The 18,397-nt window shown below is 31.2% G+C and overlaps 4 protein-coding genes across 9 annotated transcripts in view; 2 read left to right on the forward strand and 2 right to left on the reverse strand.

The window, feature by feature from the left end:
- Window positions 1-881, reverse strand: part of LOC123715712 (1-phosphatidylinositol 3-phosphate 5-kinase) — a 36,970-nt gene extending 36,089 nt beyond the window's left edge. For all 3 annotated transcript variants that reach the window (XM_045670955.1, XM_045670956.1, XM_045670954.1), the window contains exons 1-3: window positions 497-881; window positions 254-422; window positions 9-142 (exon numbers count right to left, since the gene is read on the reverse strand). In XM_045670955.1, coding sequence (XP_045526911.1) covers window positions 9-142; window positions 254-422; window positions 497-781 — 588 coding nt within the window. In that variant the 5' untranslated portion in view covers window positions 782-881. The remainder of the gene's footprint in view (window positions 1-8; window positions 143-253; window positions 423-496) is intronic.
- Window positions 882-1,003: 122 nt separating this feature from the next.
- LOC123715503 (ER membrane protein complex subunit 8/9 homolog) lies at window positions 1,004-2,794 on the forward strand. 2 transcript variants are annotated; one of them, XM_045670529.1, is made up of 5 exons: window positions 1,026-1,075; window positions 1,115-1,374; window positions 1,497-1,646; window positions 1,989-2,094; window positions 2,340-2,794. In XM_045670529.1, the coding sequence occupies exons 2-5, from the start codon at window positions 1,162-1,164 to the stop codon at window positions 2,510-2,512; spliced, it is 642 nt and encodes a 213-aa protein (XP_045526485.1). In that variant the 5' UTR covers window positions 1,026-1,075; window positions 1,115-1,161; the 3' UTR covers window positions 2,513-2,794. The 2 variants fall into 2 exon arrangements, with proteins under 2 accessions (XP_045526484.1, XP_045526485.1); XM_045670528.1 differs by having other exon boundaries at window positions 1,004-1,374.
- An 80-nt stretch (window positions 2,795-2,874) lies between these two features.
- LOC123715502 (alanyl-tRNA editing protein Aarsd1) lies at window positions 2,875-5,400 on the reverse strand. Its single transcript, XM_045670527.1, has 8 exons — window positions 5,110-5,400; window positions 4,887-5,015; window positions 4,584-4,743; window positions 4,218-4,432; window positions 3,959-4,065; window positions 3,650-3,790; window positions 3,229-3,543; window positions 2,875-3,042 (listed from the first exon to the last, which is right to left on the reverse strand). Exons 1-8 carry the CDS (start codon window positions 5,146-5,148, stop codon window positions 2,916-2,918), a joined length of 1,233 nt encoding a protein of 410 aa, XP_045526483.1. The 5' UTR covers window positions 5,149-5,400; the 3' UTR covers window positions 2,875-2,915.
- Window positions 5,401-6,065: 665 nt separating this feature from the next.
- LOC123715469 (armadillo repeat-containing protein 8-like) lies at window positions 6,066-18,098 on the forward strand. Of its 3 annotated transcripts, none has more exons than XM_045670482.1 (14): window positions 6,066-6,246; window positions 6,322-6,535; window positions 7,069-7,275; window positions 7,673-7,934; window positions 8,100-8,234; window positions 8,930-9,032; window positions 10,734-10,949; window positions 11,710-11,781; window positions 12,763-12,898; window positions 13,506-13,597; window positions 14,313-14,492; window positions 14,894-15,040; window positions 15,707-15,876; window positions 16,246-18,098. In XM_045670482.1, exons 1-14 carry the CDS (start codon window positions 6,223-6,225, stop codon window positions 16,283-16,285), a joined length of 1,998 nt encoding a protein of 665 aa, XP_045526438.1. In that variant the 5' UTR covers window positions 6,066-6,222; the 3' UTR covers window positions 16,286-18,098. The 3 variants fall into 3 exon arrangements, with proteins under 3 accessions (XP_045526438.1, XP_045526439.1, XP_045526440.1); XM_045670483.1 differs by having other exon boundaries at window positions 7,691-7,934; XM_045670484.1 differs by lacking the exon at window positions 16,246-18,098 and having other exon boundaries at window positions 15,675-15,812.
- Window positions 18,099-18,397: the final 299 nt, after the last annotated feature.

Genomic DNA, 18,397 nt, shown 5'->3' on the forward strand with positions numbered 1-18,397 from the left:
AGAAATACCTGAAGGTTCTCCTGTAACATTCGCAAGTCGGGATATATTTCACCAGTGATGTCATTTTCACGTAGATAGCTGAGTACTACATTACAACAATAAGTACAAACACGCAAATCACCAGCACACCCAAAAATCTGGCCTACAAGAAATGCAATATTAAATCTTAATTCACGAGTTGAAACTAATTAAAATAACTTAGACTTATTTAGGGGAGAAAAGAGCATATAATAATTAAATGAATTAAAAAAACCTGGCACACGTTGACTGCAACATCTTGAACAAAATATCTGTCCACATACTCTACAATGATGTCTACGACGTAATGCACCAAAACGCGCTGCACATTCATAACATTCCCGTGATATATCATCTGGCATCCAATATCTTGCTAGATCTGTGTCAGCATATCGAGTGCCACTCTAAGAAATAAGATGAAAAGAGATGATCAATTTATTGTAACAAAATAAAACCATATGGACATAACTGTACTGACCCCCGAACTGAAAACACTAATTTTTCTCATAACATTGCGCCCACTTTCAGTTGTCTGACTGCACGAAGGATCATTTTTTAAATCGACTTCTTTCTTACTAGGATCCTCAAGCTGAGTATATTTATTATCACCCGATATTTTATCTTCCGTGTGATCGTCACTTTCGTTTGGAGAAAATAAGGGTAATTTCCATAGTTTATTAAAAAACATTGTTACGCCACTCTGATTAGATTCAGATTCAAAGCGCGGAAACTCTGTGAGTTGAGAATTATCATTTTTATCCATTTTTGTCTAAACTATACCGCTGAATATCATTTGAACTGAATATTTAATAAATACAGAATTCAATTATTGTTTACAAAAGAAAATTCGCAACATGAAACAAAACTGAAAGGAATTAAATTGAACAGCTGACATTCGTGACTTCTAATTGTCACATAAATAATATAATGCATTGGCAATTGGCATCAGTTAGTTCATCGTTGTAGCCTGTTAATGTCTTATGACACTTTAAACTTGTGTACTGTGTAGTTGTACCTAACGCCTGTAACTTAATTTGTTAATTTATTAATTATATAGGTAGATATTTTTATCATTACAGAATTGATATTTTTTTAGAAATATTTATATACTTACTGTTGTTTCATATAATATAAACGGGAACTATGGGTGAAGTAACGTTTACAACTAGTGCTTATGCAAAAATGATTCTACACGCAGCCAAATATCCGCACTGTGCTATTAACGGCATCCTCCTCGCGGATGGTAGAACCGTTAAAGATGATGCTAAAAACCCAGACCTTGATATTGTGGATGCTATGCCTTTATTCCACCATAGTCATAACTTAACACCAATGGCTGAAGTTGCTCTAACACAGGTATGTGATGTTTTAAGTGGCTTAACTAATTTAATAATATTTATAACATGTTAGTTTCAAAACACATTAGATCTTTACTAATTTAAAGTTGTTGGTTGTAAGTACAATGTTATTACTTTCAGATAGATAACATGGCTCAGACAGATAATCGTATAATAGTAGGCTATTATGCTGCTTGTGAAAACTATAATGACAGCAGTGTAGAGAAGTGTCCAAGTCCAAAAATTGCTGAGAAAATAGTGGAATACTTCCCATCTGCACTTTTTGCTGTGGTAAATATATTTTATAATTATTGCACCTATCTAAGTAGATATTATTATTTTAAGAAAAATGATTTTTTTTATAAAATAAATTATATAAATACTTTATTTAGAATAACATTTTCTTATAAGTAGATAGAACTTTGCATGTACTACAAAGGTAAATAATAAAAAAAACTATTTTTTAAAAATTCTTCCTATTAAGCTTGTTTGCATTTTGTTTTTAGTAACAAAGGATCATCCCACCATATTATAGCAAATACATTTCAATATCTATTTGAAAGTAATTGTTATACATATTTTTATTACAAATATTATAAACCTCTATATATGATTGTTTTATATTTTTTATAGATTGAAAATAAAAAGTTAGCTAAAAATATGACATCACCAGCCTTAAAAATTCACCGATTTAATGATGGAAAGTGGAAACTTCAAGAAACTACTAAATTATTGTTCCGTGAGTGTTAGCTTAATTTAACAGAATAAAAAAGTTCAATTATAATTTGGCCAGCTTCCCTGACTAGAAAGAGATCATTCTTGGTAACATAAGTCACATGTTAGTCTAAGCTACTATCATAAATGTCTAAACTTATAGTTAAAAATATTTGTATATATAGAGATTTCAGAATTACACTTTATTTATTGTACATTTCTTTTAGCCTTTATGTTGAAAATTGGTAAAATTACATATAATTTTTACAGCTCCCCCTCTACAGCAATCTGAAGTTTTAGAGTTAGTGTCACATCTACTCCAGTGGGAAGCATCTAAGGATTTGGTTGATTTTGACAATTATCTAGATGATATGTCACAAGATTGGAGCAATGTTGGTATTGAAAAGGTGGTAGAGAAGGTTACAGAAAAATTTGAAGCTTAACAACCTAATTGTTTTAGTCAAATTTGGCTTCTATAGAGCATTTTTTTCACTACTAGTACACTACTTTTGAAGAAAAGTTTCTTAATAACTAAATTGAGTTCTTGTTCAACTGTGTGGACACTGGGTTATTGGGATTCATTATAATATTAAATTATTACCTGGTTTCAAGTATAGTGTAAATTGTAGGGTTGATATTTTGTTGTTATTTTTTGTTTCTATATAATGAGGCAATTTATGTATAGTTATGATCACCATTATACATTAATTTTTTAATATAAATATATGAACTTATGTCAAAAATTATATTTACTTTATATTTATTCAAGTATAGATATTTTCAATTAAATTGTATGTGTACAATAAAAAGTGATTAATTACAAAGCATATTTATTACAATTAATTCTTAGTTGAGGTTATTAAAATAATCTTCTATTATTTTCTTACATTTATTGATACCACTCAAGTCAGAAGCCTTTCCTTGAAATTTCCCATGTTTAAATGCACCTTTTCCTTTTAAAATCTCTGTTATCCTATAAAATAAATAAAAATATTTGAAACTTTAAACCTTTACTAAACCTACCAACAGGAAATAATTATTCTATTGCTGAAAATCATGCTTCAAACTTCCAAAACATCAGGTAAACATGCTATGCCTCCATCGCAGCAACAACTCATCCTCTATGGCAATTAAGGAAATTGTTTTGGAAAATACTTACTGTGCTCCTAATACATTACAATGTTCCTCTGGTCCTTGAATAATAATTTGTCCTTCTTTAGGTTTATCAGGTTCCTCAGATGCACAAAATATAAACAGCCCCTCCTTTTCCAATCCTTTACATATGGCCCTATTAAATTCGGGTGTTGCTTCTTTTTTAAACATAAACACATATTTGGGCTTTGGTTGATTGTTTATAACTCTCTCAATTTCATACTGAGCCAATTCAGTTAGGACATTTTGTAGGTTTTTGTTAACTGTTTTAAAATTTTTCTGCAATTTTTGAATAAGTTCTTCATGTCTTGTAGGATCGTTCCTGAAATAGAATTTATCAAAATCAGTATGAAATCTATCACAAATGTTTAAATTAAAAAAGAATTAGATTGCAACCATTATACATATTTTTTTTAGAAAATACATACTTCAATATGGCAGTTAGAGCTTTTTCCTTGTCTAACATATTTTGGAACATGTTTACTACACGATTTCCAACCAAAAATCTCAAATTCGTCTTTCCTTTCTTGCCTGGTTCTGCACCTAACAGTTTAATAACTTGTAATTGACTGAAATAAATATAATATAGTACAATTCAAGTGGTGATACTATACAGAAAATGGTTATTATTACTTATTTTGGTATTGGTCAAGTAATAAAATATCTTGCCACTTATTTCTCAAGGACTGTAGTGAAATGGGGACATTATACTTGAATGGATCTAAACAATGTATTACCTTAAATTTGATACATGAGTACCACAGCACATATTTTCATCAACATCTCCAATACATATAATTCTGATTGTGTCCATACAATCATTAGGCAAACCCCGTAAATGTGCCTGTTATGGAACATAAATAATTTAATATATAATAAATAACAACACCGTACTTAGTGTAAGTGTGCCTTTGTTTGAATAATTTCCTTTTTATGAAGTTCTTAACCTAAAAAGATGATTTTATTAAAAAAATATGGTAAAAATTGTACCCTTACCTTATCTAAATTGGGGTCATTTGCTTTACATAACTTTACTTCAACAGATAATGCTGATTGTATTAATGAATTACATCTTTGTTCTACATTTTGTAATATTTTGGGATCCACACTTGGTACATCTATTTCAATGTAACTATCATCAGAACCAAGCCACCAGCTTGTTGTTGGTAAATCATGATCTTTCTCTAATATAGCTGACAGCAGGTGTTGTCCTGTTAGAAAAGCTCATATTTAAACTCTTTTATAGTATTAGTTATTTTAAGGTCTTATATTTTTACTTAACTATAACTTGATATAAATAACTCAATTTACTATACTTATACACCTTACTGAAATTGACATTATCCATTTGGCATTTATTACCTGAATGTTGTTGCATGTGGTCAAATCTCCTTTCCCAATTTATTTTTTGAGTCACATTAGTTCCTACTTCAATTGGTTCCTTGGTGAAGTGAAGAGCTTCCTCACCCTTTCGAAGAACTTGCAAGACTTTTACTTCATTAAGCCACCCCAAATCATGTGGCTTTAAAACAAAATTAGGGTCAACATTTCAAAGGCACTAATAATTTAGCTTACATTTGTATTATAAATATAATTGGGGTAAAGTTTCAACAATTCGTAAAACCTACAAACTACTAAATTACAAGTTAACAAAAGATTGCTTACTTGACCACCTCCAGCTGGGAAAAGAATTGTGTCCTCAACTGTTATTTGGTAACCCTGGAATTTTGTTGATTTGCCATATTCTACTATTGGCTCCGTAGTTGACTCGCATTTAACCACTTTAGAAGTAAACTGCCAATGAATAATAATGGTTATTCACATTATTACTGAGATATTAATTATGGATGTTTAATTCAACAAATAATATAAGGAACATTAATCGTACCTCTTTTAAAAAACTATTTTCTTGGCATTTAAATACCATTTTGAACGGTACCAAAATTATTAAATTGTCCTCAAAAATATATCTGTAACCGATTTTATTTTATTTTTGCCCCACTGATGAAAAATATTCGGAATATTCGAAATATTAGCAACACAAACGGAATCACTTCGGAATCAATTCGGAAAATCTAAAAATATTACACATTTATGTAAAACTAGCTGTGCCATGCGGTACCGCTCGCATTAATTCGGTCGTAACCCGATCTTTTATAGCTTAAAGGTCGTCTTGGTAAATCTATGTTTAAATGCAAAAAGAATATTTTGTTGCTAAGCTACACTGAAATAAGAAATTGATGTCTTCTATAAAACAGTCAATATTTTCCGAACTGTAGAGTGTAGGCAACATAGGATTTTTTATTAGTATTTTTCACACCATGAGTTACACTATTGTAATTTTATATAGAACTCTAATGTTTTTGAAAATTTTCTATAGCCTATTTTTATCAGGGATAACATAAGGCTCTAATGGTGAAATAATTTTTATAATCGGTCCAGTAGTAATTCAATGCAAACAAACAAACTTACAATCAAATCTTTCCCCTATATAATATTAGTATATTATCTATGGCATCCAAGACCACAGACTAGGTTGATCAAAACTGTTATAATTACCTATTGATGTTATATGATTACATATGTATACAGGCTTATTGATAATGAAATGTAGTTGCTATGCTATTTATTTATAATTTTATATCCCGTATACATAGTACAAAAATGAATCATTTTTGTGTTATCGTGTTTTTTACCTTTTTTCAAGATTAGTCAAAATTGAAGACACAGATTACCAAAGTAGTAGCCAGTCGGTACTGCGCTAAAGCAAAATGTAAATAATCATTTATTTGACTTTGGCGTCTGGTTTAGCAGACAGAAAATTGAAATTTATTGAAGTTTCGTTTTTGAACAAGGACGAAAGTTGAAACTCGAAGGTTAGAAATTAGTGTTTAGTAATTGACTGCAGACAGCAAAAAGTTGCATTCTGTAAGACGTAACTGTAGCTTTCATTTATTCAGAGTAAATTTATAACCGCTCTACCGCGGAGAAAATTCAAACCATGCAGCAGCTAACAATTTTCATGGTAAGCAATATTCTGCATGTTCAAAACGATAACTTTTGCTTCTATTAAGTATTAACCTCGTCTGTTTTTTAAAAGGATATTGAAAGTTCTCGCTCGTATATCGATGAATTATACTCTGCGGACGAGACGAAGATTTTAGAGGCTCTAATTGCGCTGAAGAATTCAGTTATAGGTAGTAACCGACAGAAGTCTTCAGTTATTCAACAAGGCATAGTACCAAGGCTGCTCCAGTTAATGTCTGAGCAGAACTGGGATCCTAATATTAGATTGGAGGCCACTATTACTATTGGTAATTATGTCTCATGTTTATAAATTAAGTGTTGTTCAATGTCATCACAAAATAGATTAGCACAGATAAATTTATTGCTAAATTACATTTACAAAACAACTTTGTTTACATTAATTGAGTATTATTATATATTTTAATGAATATGATTAATATGGTAAATACAAAGTTGGGTTTGTTGCTTCTTCATTCTGAGGCTGTGGGAGTATTTTAATTTAAAATAAATGTTGCATTGTGTGGTCAATTAGGCAAAGCTACAATAGCTGAGTAATTTCTATGTGTGAGTTTGAAATTAGATTGAATATTATTTATAGTTACATGGATAGTATATTAAGTAATATTTTTTAAATTCATTAATACTTAGGTTACATTTTTTACAAGCTTAAAAAATATGCTTTCTGTTTTCTCACCATTATTTTATGTTTATCTGTTTTCTACATATGTTATAGAATATAAAATCAGTATAACCAGTTAAGTTTTCTATTTTTGTTATTTTATAGAAAGCATTTTAAGATATTTATATATTTTAAATTCAGGCTCCTTAGCAAAAGGCACATCAGATAATGTTACTGCATTAGTGGAACAAGGTGCTGCAGTGGCTCTTGTGGAGATATTAAAAGATGTGCCAATAGGAACAAAATTGGCTGAAGCTAGCCTTTGTGCTTTAAGGAGTATATTTCTTAATCCTCCTGCACCAATATCTGCCTTGCCATCTGAGATGAGACTTCTGTCACGGTTGACTCGTAAGTTCTGTATTATATTTTGGGTACAATATTAAAAATGATGTCTGTTAAAACAAGTTTAAGCTATTTTACATCTGTGATATGAGTAAACAAATAGTTGGCATTGGCCCATAACTTACAAGTGAAGATAATGATGACAAATAAAGGATATAAATGGGTAACAATCATGTAGAGCTTAAACAGCTTTCTTTTGACATTGGGGCTTCTAAAGATTTTTACCAGTTTAGTTATTTAGAACCATTAGATGTTCACTTATATACTTAACTTACTGTCTTCATAACTCTGCTATATCTTACCTTTTTGCCATAATATATCACTGACTTCTAAACATTAGTGCTGCACATGCAATCCAACTTTAGTCAATATTAATACAGCCTAGTGTCTTTGTATTCCACAGTCAAGAAATTTGTTACAGAAATAGCAAGAGAGGGTTCACCTACCGCACGTGCTTGTGTAGTTCGTATACTATCAATATGGTGTGGTGGTCCTATAGAACAGGAAGCATTATGCGCTGCAGGTGCTTGTAATGCAATAGCAGCACTGCTGGCACCTAAAGGGACATCACCACCACCCATAGCCAGGGCCTTGCCAGCATTGGATTTGTTAGCTGCAATGTGCTTTGAAAATGCTAATGTTTCTCAAGTTGCATTAAACACTAGGTGAGATCTTGTGTACTAATATTGGAGTTGTATTTACCTATTACTTAATAGAGCAATTCTTAACTCTGAGTAAGAGTAAGTCTCCTTACAACAGAAAAAATAAGGAAAATATTGATTGCATATGGTTTATAGATCTTTATCAGAGGTAAAAAGAACAAATTTCAGGTATGGAGACAAAACAATTCCTGAACTTTTGACTCTTCTAGTGTCAAGAGATAAACCTTTGCCTGTAGCGATGGGTGCTGCCCGTTGTCTCACTTTTATACATAGAGCAGGAGCAATAACAGCTGATGATAGCAGGTAACAAATACTTTAATGTTTAAAAAAGTATAGTTAGGAATTTTTTCCTTTTTACATATTGTATCACCTTTCTTGTTATGTTTGAAGAATAGCTATATTGTAATAATAATATTTTTGTGTTTTTATTGATTTTTTTTTGTTGGCCCATCTTATGAACTGGGATATAACTCATCTGTAATTCTTTAATTTATTTTCATCTGTAATAATATAAATTAGATTAATAAAAAATAAGATTATAATAATTATAGTTAAAATCAATAACATTTACAATTTTTTTTGTTAGCCACTAACTAGCTTTGATGATTTAATTTATTTTGTTTATTGAGTTTGTAATGATTTTTTTATGAGTTTAGTTTTCAATCATCACTAAGTTGTTTTATGTTATCAATTAAATACAATTTATATCAAATCTAATTGGCATTGACCCAAAGTTACGATAGCCTTGTATACAAGTAGTATTACCTTGGTGAGCTAACATGCAAAAGTAAAATTATTTCATTAAGTCTTCTATATGAGCTATTATATAGAGATAATATGTAAAATGGTAATTAGTAACAAGTAATAGACCAAACATATTTATTGCAAAAAAAGCTTCTAACACACATTTTTACCTATTGTAATATGACTCGATCACAGTACCTATTGTGCACATATATATAATCTGCACAATCTAATATTTATTTATTTAATTACAGAGTGGTATTTGGAGCCCTGCCATGCCTTGCTCGACTTTGTACCAAAGACATGCCTGAAGACATTAGAGCAACGGCGGCTGAAACTCTGGCGTATTTGGCTGAAGTAAGTTCCATCAAATATTCATGGTCATGGTAAAGTAACTTCAAAGAAATGAGTTCATTTCAGTTTTAGGTTTTGTTACTCGCATGATATGGAGATTATTATATGATAATATTAATTTCAACTTGTTAAAAAAGAACTTGCTTACAACAACTTAAATTGTAAAACATATATTTATTTATTGTTTATAGATTTTTTAGCAGTATTATCAGTAGGTGATGGTTAGCCTATGAAATAAACACTTCGTTAGGTATTTAAAATTAAAAATAATGTAAAATATACATACAATTTATTACTCACATAATATGTAATTTACTCCGTAAGTGATTTCTATTTAGGCAGTAGCTAATAAAAATAATTTCTTTACAAAAAAAACTTAACAATATTTATACTTAGAATTCGTAACTTCGTAATTTGACCGCCTAGTCCTGTAGTTGTACTGTAACTTACTAAGAGATATTACTACGGTCCTAGCCAGTGGTTTAGGATAAATAAACGGTTAAAACTACAATGTTGAGGACTCACCAAATTGTCTCGTTTTATGAATAAAGACTACATCGAAATACTAAATTATGTTGACTGCATTATTTTAGAATATGAAGCTTTCATAGATTCCATACAATATTTTAACGTATTTTCTGAATATGAGTATTAAGAATTGATAAAATTAATAGTCATTAGGTCAAATAAGCCACGCAACTTTGTAAATCATGATAAAATTTTCTTTACGATAATAACGCTAACTTTTTACTTGAATAATATTGAAAGTACTTCCAACTCTTCACTTCTAGTTCTTTATATTTTTCCTTAATGTTGTTATTTATATGTATAAAACGGGAATTCTCTATTTTCTACAATGTTTTTTTTACTAAAAATGACGTGACTAACGATAGTATTGTATTGTTATCATAGTTTAGAATATTTTACATAAAAAGTTAATAACACAGACTTTAATCGTTCTAGTTCTTTATTTTTTCTTTAATGGTGTTATTTAAAAGTATAAAACGGGAAATGTTTACATTTTATTTTCTTCACTATTTTTTCAACCAAAAATTACTGGAATAACGATTGTATTGTATTGTTATCATGGTCTAGAATATTTTCCATAAAGAGGTAATAACACAGACCTTAATAGTTCTAGATTTTTTCCTTAATGGTGTTATTTAAAAGTATAAAACGGGAATTCTCTATTTTCTACAATGATTTTTTTACTAAAAGTGACTGGACTAACGATAGTACCGTATTTGTCATCATGGTCTAGAATATTTTACATAAAAAGTTCATAACAGTAATATTATTTTTCAATCATTTGCGCTTAAGTTGTAACCTTTTAATTTAATTTAAATTTCAAGTACTGGATATCCTAGGCATCCCATCACCCCATTTGTCCCTCCTTCCAAAAGAACGCGTATGGTCAAATCTGATATGCAGATTGAGCATTCTGATAAACGAGCTAGGTCATAAAACTATTTTTCTTTAGCATTTATAATTTATGAATCGATATATTTTTCTCTCTTCGTGTCTGTTGTTTGCCTATATGTGCTTGTGGATCTTGTATTTTTATTTTATGTACCAATGTATCAAGTATACATAGCGTTAAAGTTTTTATAAATAATAAAAAAAAAGTTTTACAATCGACTAATTACATCTCCACATGATAACGAATTGTCTGAGTTGGAACGTAATTAATAATTTTACACACAGGTGGACACATCACTCCAAAGACTAGCTGCGATATCAAATCACCTCATGAGCTCGCTCGCGGACATAGTAAATTGTCCGTCGCCAGCCGCGAAGCAGGGCGCTTTCAAATGTTTCGCCTCACTCGGCGCAAACGCAGAGGATATTAGAAAAAGAATTATCGAAACGCATGGTTTAATGGTTCATGTTGTTAACGGAATGAATAATCCAGAACCTTCGGTGAGTGTAATCTTCTTTCAAACTTTAATAAATATATGTTTGATGACATTATGATAAAGACAAAGATAAAGACGCTCACTCGAAAAGACACAATAATTGTATTTAATTGTTAATAATAATAATCAATGGCGTTACAACCTTTTTAGGTTTGGGCCTCAGATTTCTGTATCTGTTTCATGATCGTTTGTGAATTGAATAGGCAAGTAGGTGATCAGCCTTCTGTGCCTGACGCCGTCGACTTTTTGGGTCTAAGGCAAGCCGGTTTCCTCACGATGTTTTCCTTCACCATTCGAGCTAATGTTAAATGCGCACATAGTAAGAAAATCCATTGGTACACAGCCGGGGATCGAACCTACGACCTCAGGGATGAGAGCCGCACGCTGAAGCCACTAGACCAACACTGCTCTTCCGATTAAATTGTTAATACATAAAAATAATAATATAAATCACGAATTGTGGAACTCTTGTTATTATTTAACGATTGTTTGTAATCTTGGTAATTTGAAATTAATTTCTTATACTGTTTTAATCGCATTAAAAGCGTATTAATTCGTCTCCTCTGTTTTTAAAAAAATATTTTAAAGTAATGAAAGATTTGAAATTTTTCATCCACAGATGCGTACATAGTTTTGACTACCCACATAAAGTTATAACTTCAATATAATAATTTAATTTCGTGTTAAATATCGGGATAAATTAAAAAAAATAATTTAAGTAGAGAATATTTGAGAATAGCTTAACAAATAGTTTGTTTCGTTAGGTAAGGTTAGCGGCGGTTCGATGTCTCCATTCTCTCTCCAGATCCGTCCAACAGTTGAGAACTACATTTCAGGTATGTTTTATTTTTAAGATTTAAGAATGTTTCAAATGTCGATAGTCTATATATTAATCAATAATTTAATTAGCAATAATTAGTTGAATTGTGTTTTTGTGGTGTCATATGGTCTATATCTTGCTGATACGTACCGATATTATACATGACCCTTCCAGAGATGTGTGGATATCTCATTAGGGACCATTCAAGTATTACGTAACGAATTTTGGGGTGGGGGGTTCCCTCCTGTAAAACGTTACGGGGGGGGGATTGAATTACGCGTTATTGATAATATTATTTTCCACTTTCCAGTACTTACACCACATAATGGTACGTTTTAGGTTTAAAGACTCACTGGGGGTGGTCACGAAACGCTTTACTATTGGATGCAGAAAACTTTACGGTGCGTTTCATATGGGCCTCCCCTCAAGAATCTCCAAAAATTGCGTGACGTAATATTTGAACGCTCCCTTAACAACTGAACCGTTATGATGAAATTTTTAACTGTGTAAATGTAATAAAAAAGTGCTGGCAACACACTTGCCAGCACATATGTGAGTGTATATTGGCGTTTATCGTATCACTTAACATCAGGTGAGTCTCCTGCCCGTTTGCATATGTATTTATAAGGAAAGTTGCAAGGTACCGTTTTTAGGTTTATGGCATAGTTTTTGACAAATTTGTGATCACACACTGATTCAGCACGTGCTTGGAATGTGGTTTATACATACATATTTCAAATTCAAGTTGAAACTTCAACAATTACTAATTGCGTAATACGAACCCTTTTAAAGTCGTTTAAAGAATAAAAACAAATAATACAATTTATGAAGTAGATAAATTCTGATACCAAGATACAATACATCATTCGTAAGCTTTTTCCCAATGTTTAGTTATTCTGCTATGCTATAATGAAAATCGGTCCAGCCATTTTCGATTCCGAACAAATCAGATTTTGTTTCGTGTATTTAGATTTTAATCCATTGATAAATGTTATAGGATCACTCAGTCTGGCGTCCCCTAATGCAACTGTTAAGTGAATCTCCAGGCACTGAACTCCTCACAGTTGGCTCTTCGACTCTCTGCAATCTACTTCTGGAATTCTCTCCTGCTAAGGAGCCCATGTTAGATCAAGGTTTATACTAAAATAATACGAATTTTAGGGCTTGTTTACTGTTTGAATTGCTTTTTTAATATTATTTTTATGGTCTGGTAACGAGACAATTGCTTTGTAAATGTTCATTGACATGTTACACATGTATTTTGTAATTGAAAACCATTGAAGCGAGGAGGTGGAATGTTGTGTATGTTTTAGCTATAATTTAAATTAAGATTTTTCTATTAATTTTTTGTGGTTAGTAAATTGTTTTTGAAATTTACTTCTAATGACTATTAAATGCTTTACAAATAACTTAAGACAACTGGCACAATAACCAAAGACACAGATATTTCACTTATAAAGTCGTGCCTCCAAAATATTCTTAAGAACATAATAACGGTTTCATTGTACCGTCTTAATTTACATATATAATTTATTGTACTTATCTGTCTCTTTTTCTCACAGCGTAAACACAATTTGGCAGAAAGAGACAAAATATTACTTAAGTTTAGACAGATTTATTTATAGTTATTGTTACTATTGTGTCCTACAATCTATAGTCTGTGCCTAAAGTGATCTGTTTTTCGGTCGCGTTATTTAAAAACGTTTCTATATGAAGTTTCTAATTAAATACATTTTCCAGGCGTCGTAGAGATGCTTTGTAACCTCACCAAGAGGCCGGAAGCGGCGCTTCGTCTAAACGGAATATGGGCTCTTATGAATATGGCTTTTCAGGTGAGTTTCTATTTCTATGTAGCATTATAATATGAATAAATAATATTATTATTATATAATCTATTTCCAATCTTTACAAATGCTGATTATACAGTTTATATTTGTTTTATCCCTTTTTGTTTGTTACTTACTCCAGCTTTTTCCAAATACATTCGTTTCTTGCTAGCCCTTTTATATCCACCTTTTAACTGTGAATATTGATATACGGCCTGTTTATTTTCTCTCCTGTTATAGGGCAATATAAAGCATCTATAACTTTTGTTATTCGTAAAAAACATAGCTTTTTATTTTATCTATTTTTAGTATATTTCCATTGCTTTCTGGCATGCTACTGGTTTAGTTTTTATTTTTCTACTGTATATGTTAAATATGTAGATTGATTGGTCAAAATGGTTTCAAAAAAGTTGTCGTGGATTGTATTGACTGCATGTATCGAAATTTTCAAATTTAATCTCATTTGCCAATTTACTTTCTATGAATTTCTGACAGTAATTACGTTAACTATTCGATATTGCGTATTGTTTGTTCTAAGCGATTAACTATAGTTAATAAGGATTTCACAGTGCTCCGTTGCGTATATAGTCTGTTCTTTGTGAGATTGTTATTATAAACCATTCTGTGGTTTTAAAGTTCCTTTATAATTTTTGTAAAAGGCAAGGTTTATGGAAACTTCATGGGTATCTAATTGATAACATCAAAATATTTTTCTGTATAGGCGGAACAAAAGGTGAAGCAGCGAATATTGAGCTGTCTGGGCACAGAACAAATGTTTCGTCTCTTAGGTGATAGTGATACACGTGTTATTATGAAGACTTTAGGTTTATTACGTAACTTGCTGTCGACGAGGCAACATATTGATGCCATTATGAGCGAGTTTTCTTCGCAGGTCATGCAGGTAATATATATTTATTTGTGAATATTGTTCCATTACCCCCTAAGTAATATATCTGTGGTTCGGAGAAATAATACTTATGTTCGTAAACAGTTGACTGTTTGGCATAAAAATAGTTAATGAGAAAGGAAATGTCTGACCAAAAATTCGAGATAAATACCAATATTCCAAATACCCCAAGACAAATGTCTATCAAATATATTCTAAATAGCTCGCAATAGGTGAAAACCGCGTATATTTTTAGGTTAGATTAGTGTACCTTAACGTAAAGTTTATACGGAGTGTTAAAAAATGTTTTTAATATATTATGTGTATTGTAATTGAAGTGTTTTGGGCGATACACATAACTTAATTGTATATGGGCCAAGTAATGTCTAAGCTAAAAAGGAAAATGTATATTTCAGGCAGTGATAGTGGTGTTAGAAGGCTCATATCCGGCGGAAGTGAAGGAACAAGCGTTATGCATACTCGGAAATATCGGAGATGGAGAGAAAGCAAAGGATTTTATTATGGCCAATGAAGATGTTCTCAGGAAGTTAGTGGATTATTTGGTAAGTATCAATAATGCTAGTAATCTTTAGAAATGATAATTTTTGATTTTATGTAACTGTTTTGTGTCGTCGACAAATTTATATTTATCAACTTTTATTACAAATACGAAGTGATATGAGATAATAGAGAAAACGTGTTAAATGATATGCTAACAAAACAAGAAGCCTTGTAAAAATTAAGTTTGAAAAAGTATGTATTTCCGAATTTGCCTTTTTTTTCACACTATTTTCATTAAAAAGTTTCCTTATAAAATTTTAGAAACTACACTCTCCAAAACTGTCCTCCCCACACTATCGCTGCAATAAATATTGTATATTTGATGATTAGTTTTTGTGTGTTACACAGAAACTAACAAATTCCAACGATCTAATCCACATTATCACAAGTGTTTGTAGCGGCATTGCAAATTTAAGTAAATTTACATGTACTTCTCAGCCACATATTTATTGGTTTGTTTTTGTTATATAGATATTAGGGCGACCGATTCTAAGCATCTAACAAGCAACGATTTTGTTTGATCGTTTACGTATTTACCAACGGATGTTAATTTTTACTAAGAACGCATCATTAGTCTACCAAAATGGAAAACTACTTAGACAAATTTTGGTTCTACATAAAACCATAATTTCATAGGTAAGGGCCTAATATATGCGTGCGTTACGCAGGCGCATCCAGAGAGCAAACTCCAAGAAGCGGCATTGTTCGTTGCCGGCAATTTGGTCTGGAAAGGCGAAGCCGGGTGTGCGGCTAGGCAAGCGAGGCTCGCGGAGTTGGGCGTTCTTCGGGCGCTTAAACTCCTGCGACAAAGGCCGGATGCCGCACACCTGCATGATAAGTAAGTATTGGAGGACACCACGACACTTTCACAGAGAAATGTAAATGACAGCTGACGCTTACATCTGTTAAAATCTATGCCCAGATTTGATGTAGCCTGAGTTTTGTGTTTAGTTCAACGGAAGTCGATTTTATTATTTACTTCCTTTACTATTGCTTTAGGGCTATTCGCTTTAGTCAATTTACGCTGGTGAAATGCCTGTTAATATTAATCCGTCCCGAAGAACCACTACTGCATTTGTCGACAGGTAATACTTAAATAAGCTTAAAGCTTTCAAATACTTGTAATATATCCACGTTTATATGCATTAAAATGTCACATAAACCAATGTCATTAGGTGTTTTATTAAAGGATTAATATTATTTTCAGAGTCAAAACCGCACTGGCACAATTCAACGAGTTGACATAAGCTTTATATTGTGAAGTTTTCTTTCTCCCTGTTACTTAGTCATCGAGTCAGACTAGTTTTATTTTGACCTCTAGTACGTAATTCATTAATATAATCTGTAGAACTGTCTTTCCTCTCATTCTGTCAAATTATGATAATGCTGTGATGAAAAGGGACGGTTCTATAATACAGAATGTATATCTGATTGAAGGTCGAAATGAACACAACTAAAAGTTTATTTTTATTTTGGCTCTTGCCAAGATGGGCTAAGGTCTTGTATGGGCTGACTTCGTATACAGTTTTATACCTCCTACAGTTTATTAGAGAAGTCAATACAATTCATCCATATATGTTATGTATACTTAAAACGTCGATTAAGATATAGTGCAAAATATACATTTATAAAAACGTAGATGAAATAGCAAGAACATTTCGTGTTTTGTTATGTTTGATAGTCTGTGCCTAAAGGGAACCGGAATGGCGGTAATGCCGACTAATATAATTTTTAATTTGGTATTTTTTCATTTAATAATTAAATACTTTTGACTAATGATAAAAGTATCAAGACTGTGGAATTATAATGACATAACAGTTATGTTAACATAACAACAAAGACTACTTAAATTAGAAAATAAATGAGTCGTTTTAACTAAAAGATATTTAATAGTGATTAATTTACTACGATGTGATTGTTTGTCTTTTATGAAAGCATAGATCTTTTACCATTGAGACAATCCTTTGGGATTTAACGTAACGTACTTTGTTACGATTGCCTAAAGTAATGTGATGGAAATCCTACAAAAAATTAATCTATGACGATAGTTTGATTATTAGTTCGTCTAGATTAAATCCGGTATTGATAATTTTTACTCATCAATTCAGTGTTTTAATGTAGTCATCTCTTTTCATCAAACCGTAAACAATTTGTTAGAATGAGACGAAAGAGTACTTCAGTTCAGAATGGAATTAGACTGTTTTTAATGAAGAAACAAATTTTTGATTATTATATCAAATCATTGGATATTTTTTTAATTGCTAAGAAACTAGTGGTCAATACTTACTGTACATAGTTAAGTACTTGTTAACCGTTAGTTATCTATTTATTATAGTTAACGTTGATTTGTTCGCTCAATATTTTGTCCTTATAAATACTCAGTAAATTGTACACTAATGCGTTTTATTTTAATTTTTCTTATTACAATGTGGAAGTAACCATAGAGTATCCTAGTCTAAAACCTCATATTCTGGGACTGGGGTAAAATATTATTTATATAGGAAACGAAGTACACTTTTAAACGTCAAGATCTGTCAAACGGTTGTTTCTTTTTAAATAGACAAGAGAACTGCGATGTTGACATTATGGGCCTACCACATATAACATTTATTTAATTCAAAACAATTTCTTTCATCTGTTTGTTCTTTTCTCTTCTTAAAGATAGGTTTTGTGATTTTTTTTTTGTACTACAGAGATAACTTGGAATAGATAAGTCCAATTTGTGGTGTTTATGGTGGATCAGTGTTGCTACTATATATTGTGTCATTAATTACGTTCTGGTTTGCTACAATAAATTCTATATTTGTCTATTCCATGATTTATTGTTGCCGTTAAATTTTGCAGAATAAATAATAATATTGTGTTATTAGAATACGAAAATAGTGTTAAGTTTTTTATAATTTTTATTTTGCATAATTTTTGCGGTAATCCTCTGGTGTAATTTAAAGAAATGCTTGTACTTTTTCACTAATGTATATAAATGTCGCAGTAAAGTAGTTAAATCAGAGAGTTAATTGAATCTCTAGATGTTAATTAAAGATTCAATGAAGTCGCTAAAGTTCCGTCAGACAAGTGAGTGAACGAAACGTTTAACGAGTCCTAAACATTCCTAGGCAACAAGACTAACCTAACCTAACCATTTACAATAAAGCAAAACACGGAATATCCAAGCTCTCAGTTCTTCACACACAGATCACACCGAAATAACTCCTCTCATTCAACTACTTTACTGCGACATGAACATTTTATATAAATTCCATATAGTTAAATTTCATCGATGGAGGGTGCTTTCCTCAATGTAGTTAAACTACGATGAAGTCGCGTTTATAAAAACGACTGCGTAATTTAATAGGAAATTA

This window comes from Pieris brassicae, chromosome 10 (genome assembly GCF_905147105.1).
Source record: "Pieris brassicae chromosome 10, ilPieBrab1.1, whole genome shotgun sequence".
Taxonomy (NCBI): Eukaryota; Metazoa; Arthropoda; class Insecta; order Lepidoptera; family Pieridae; genus Pieris; species Pieris brassicae.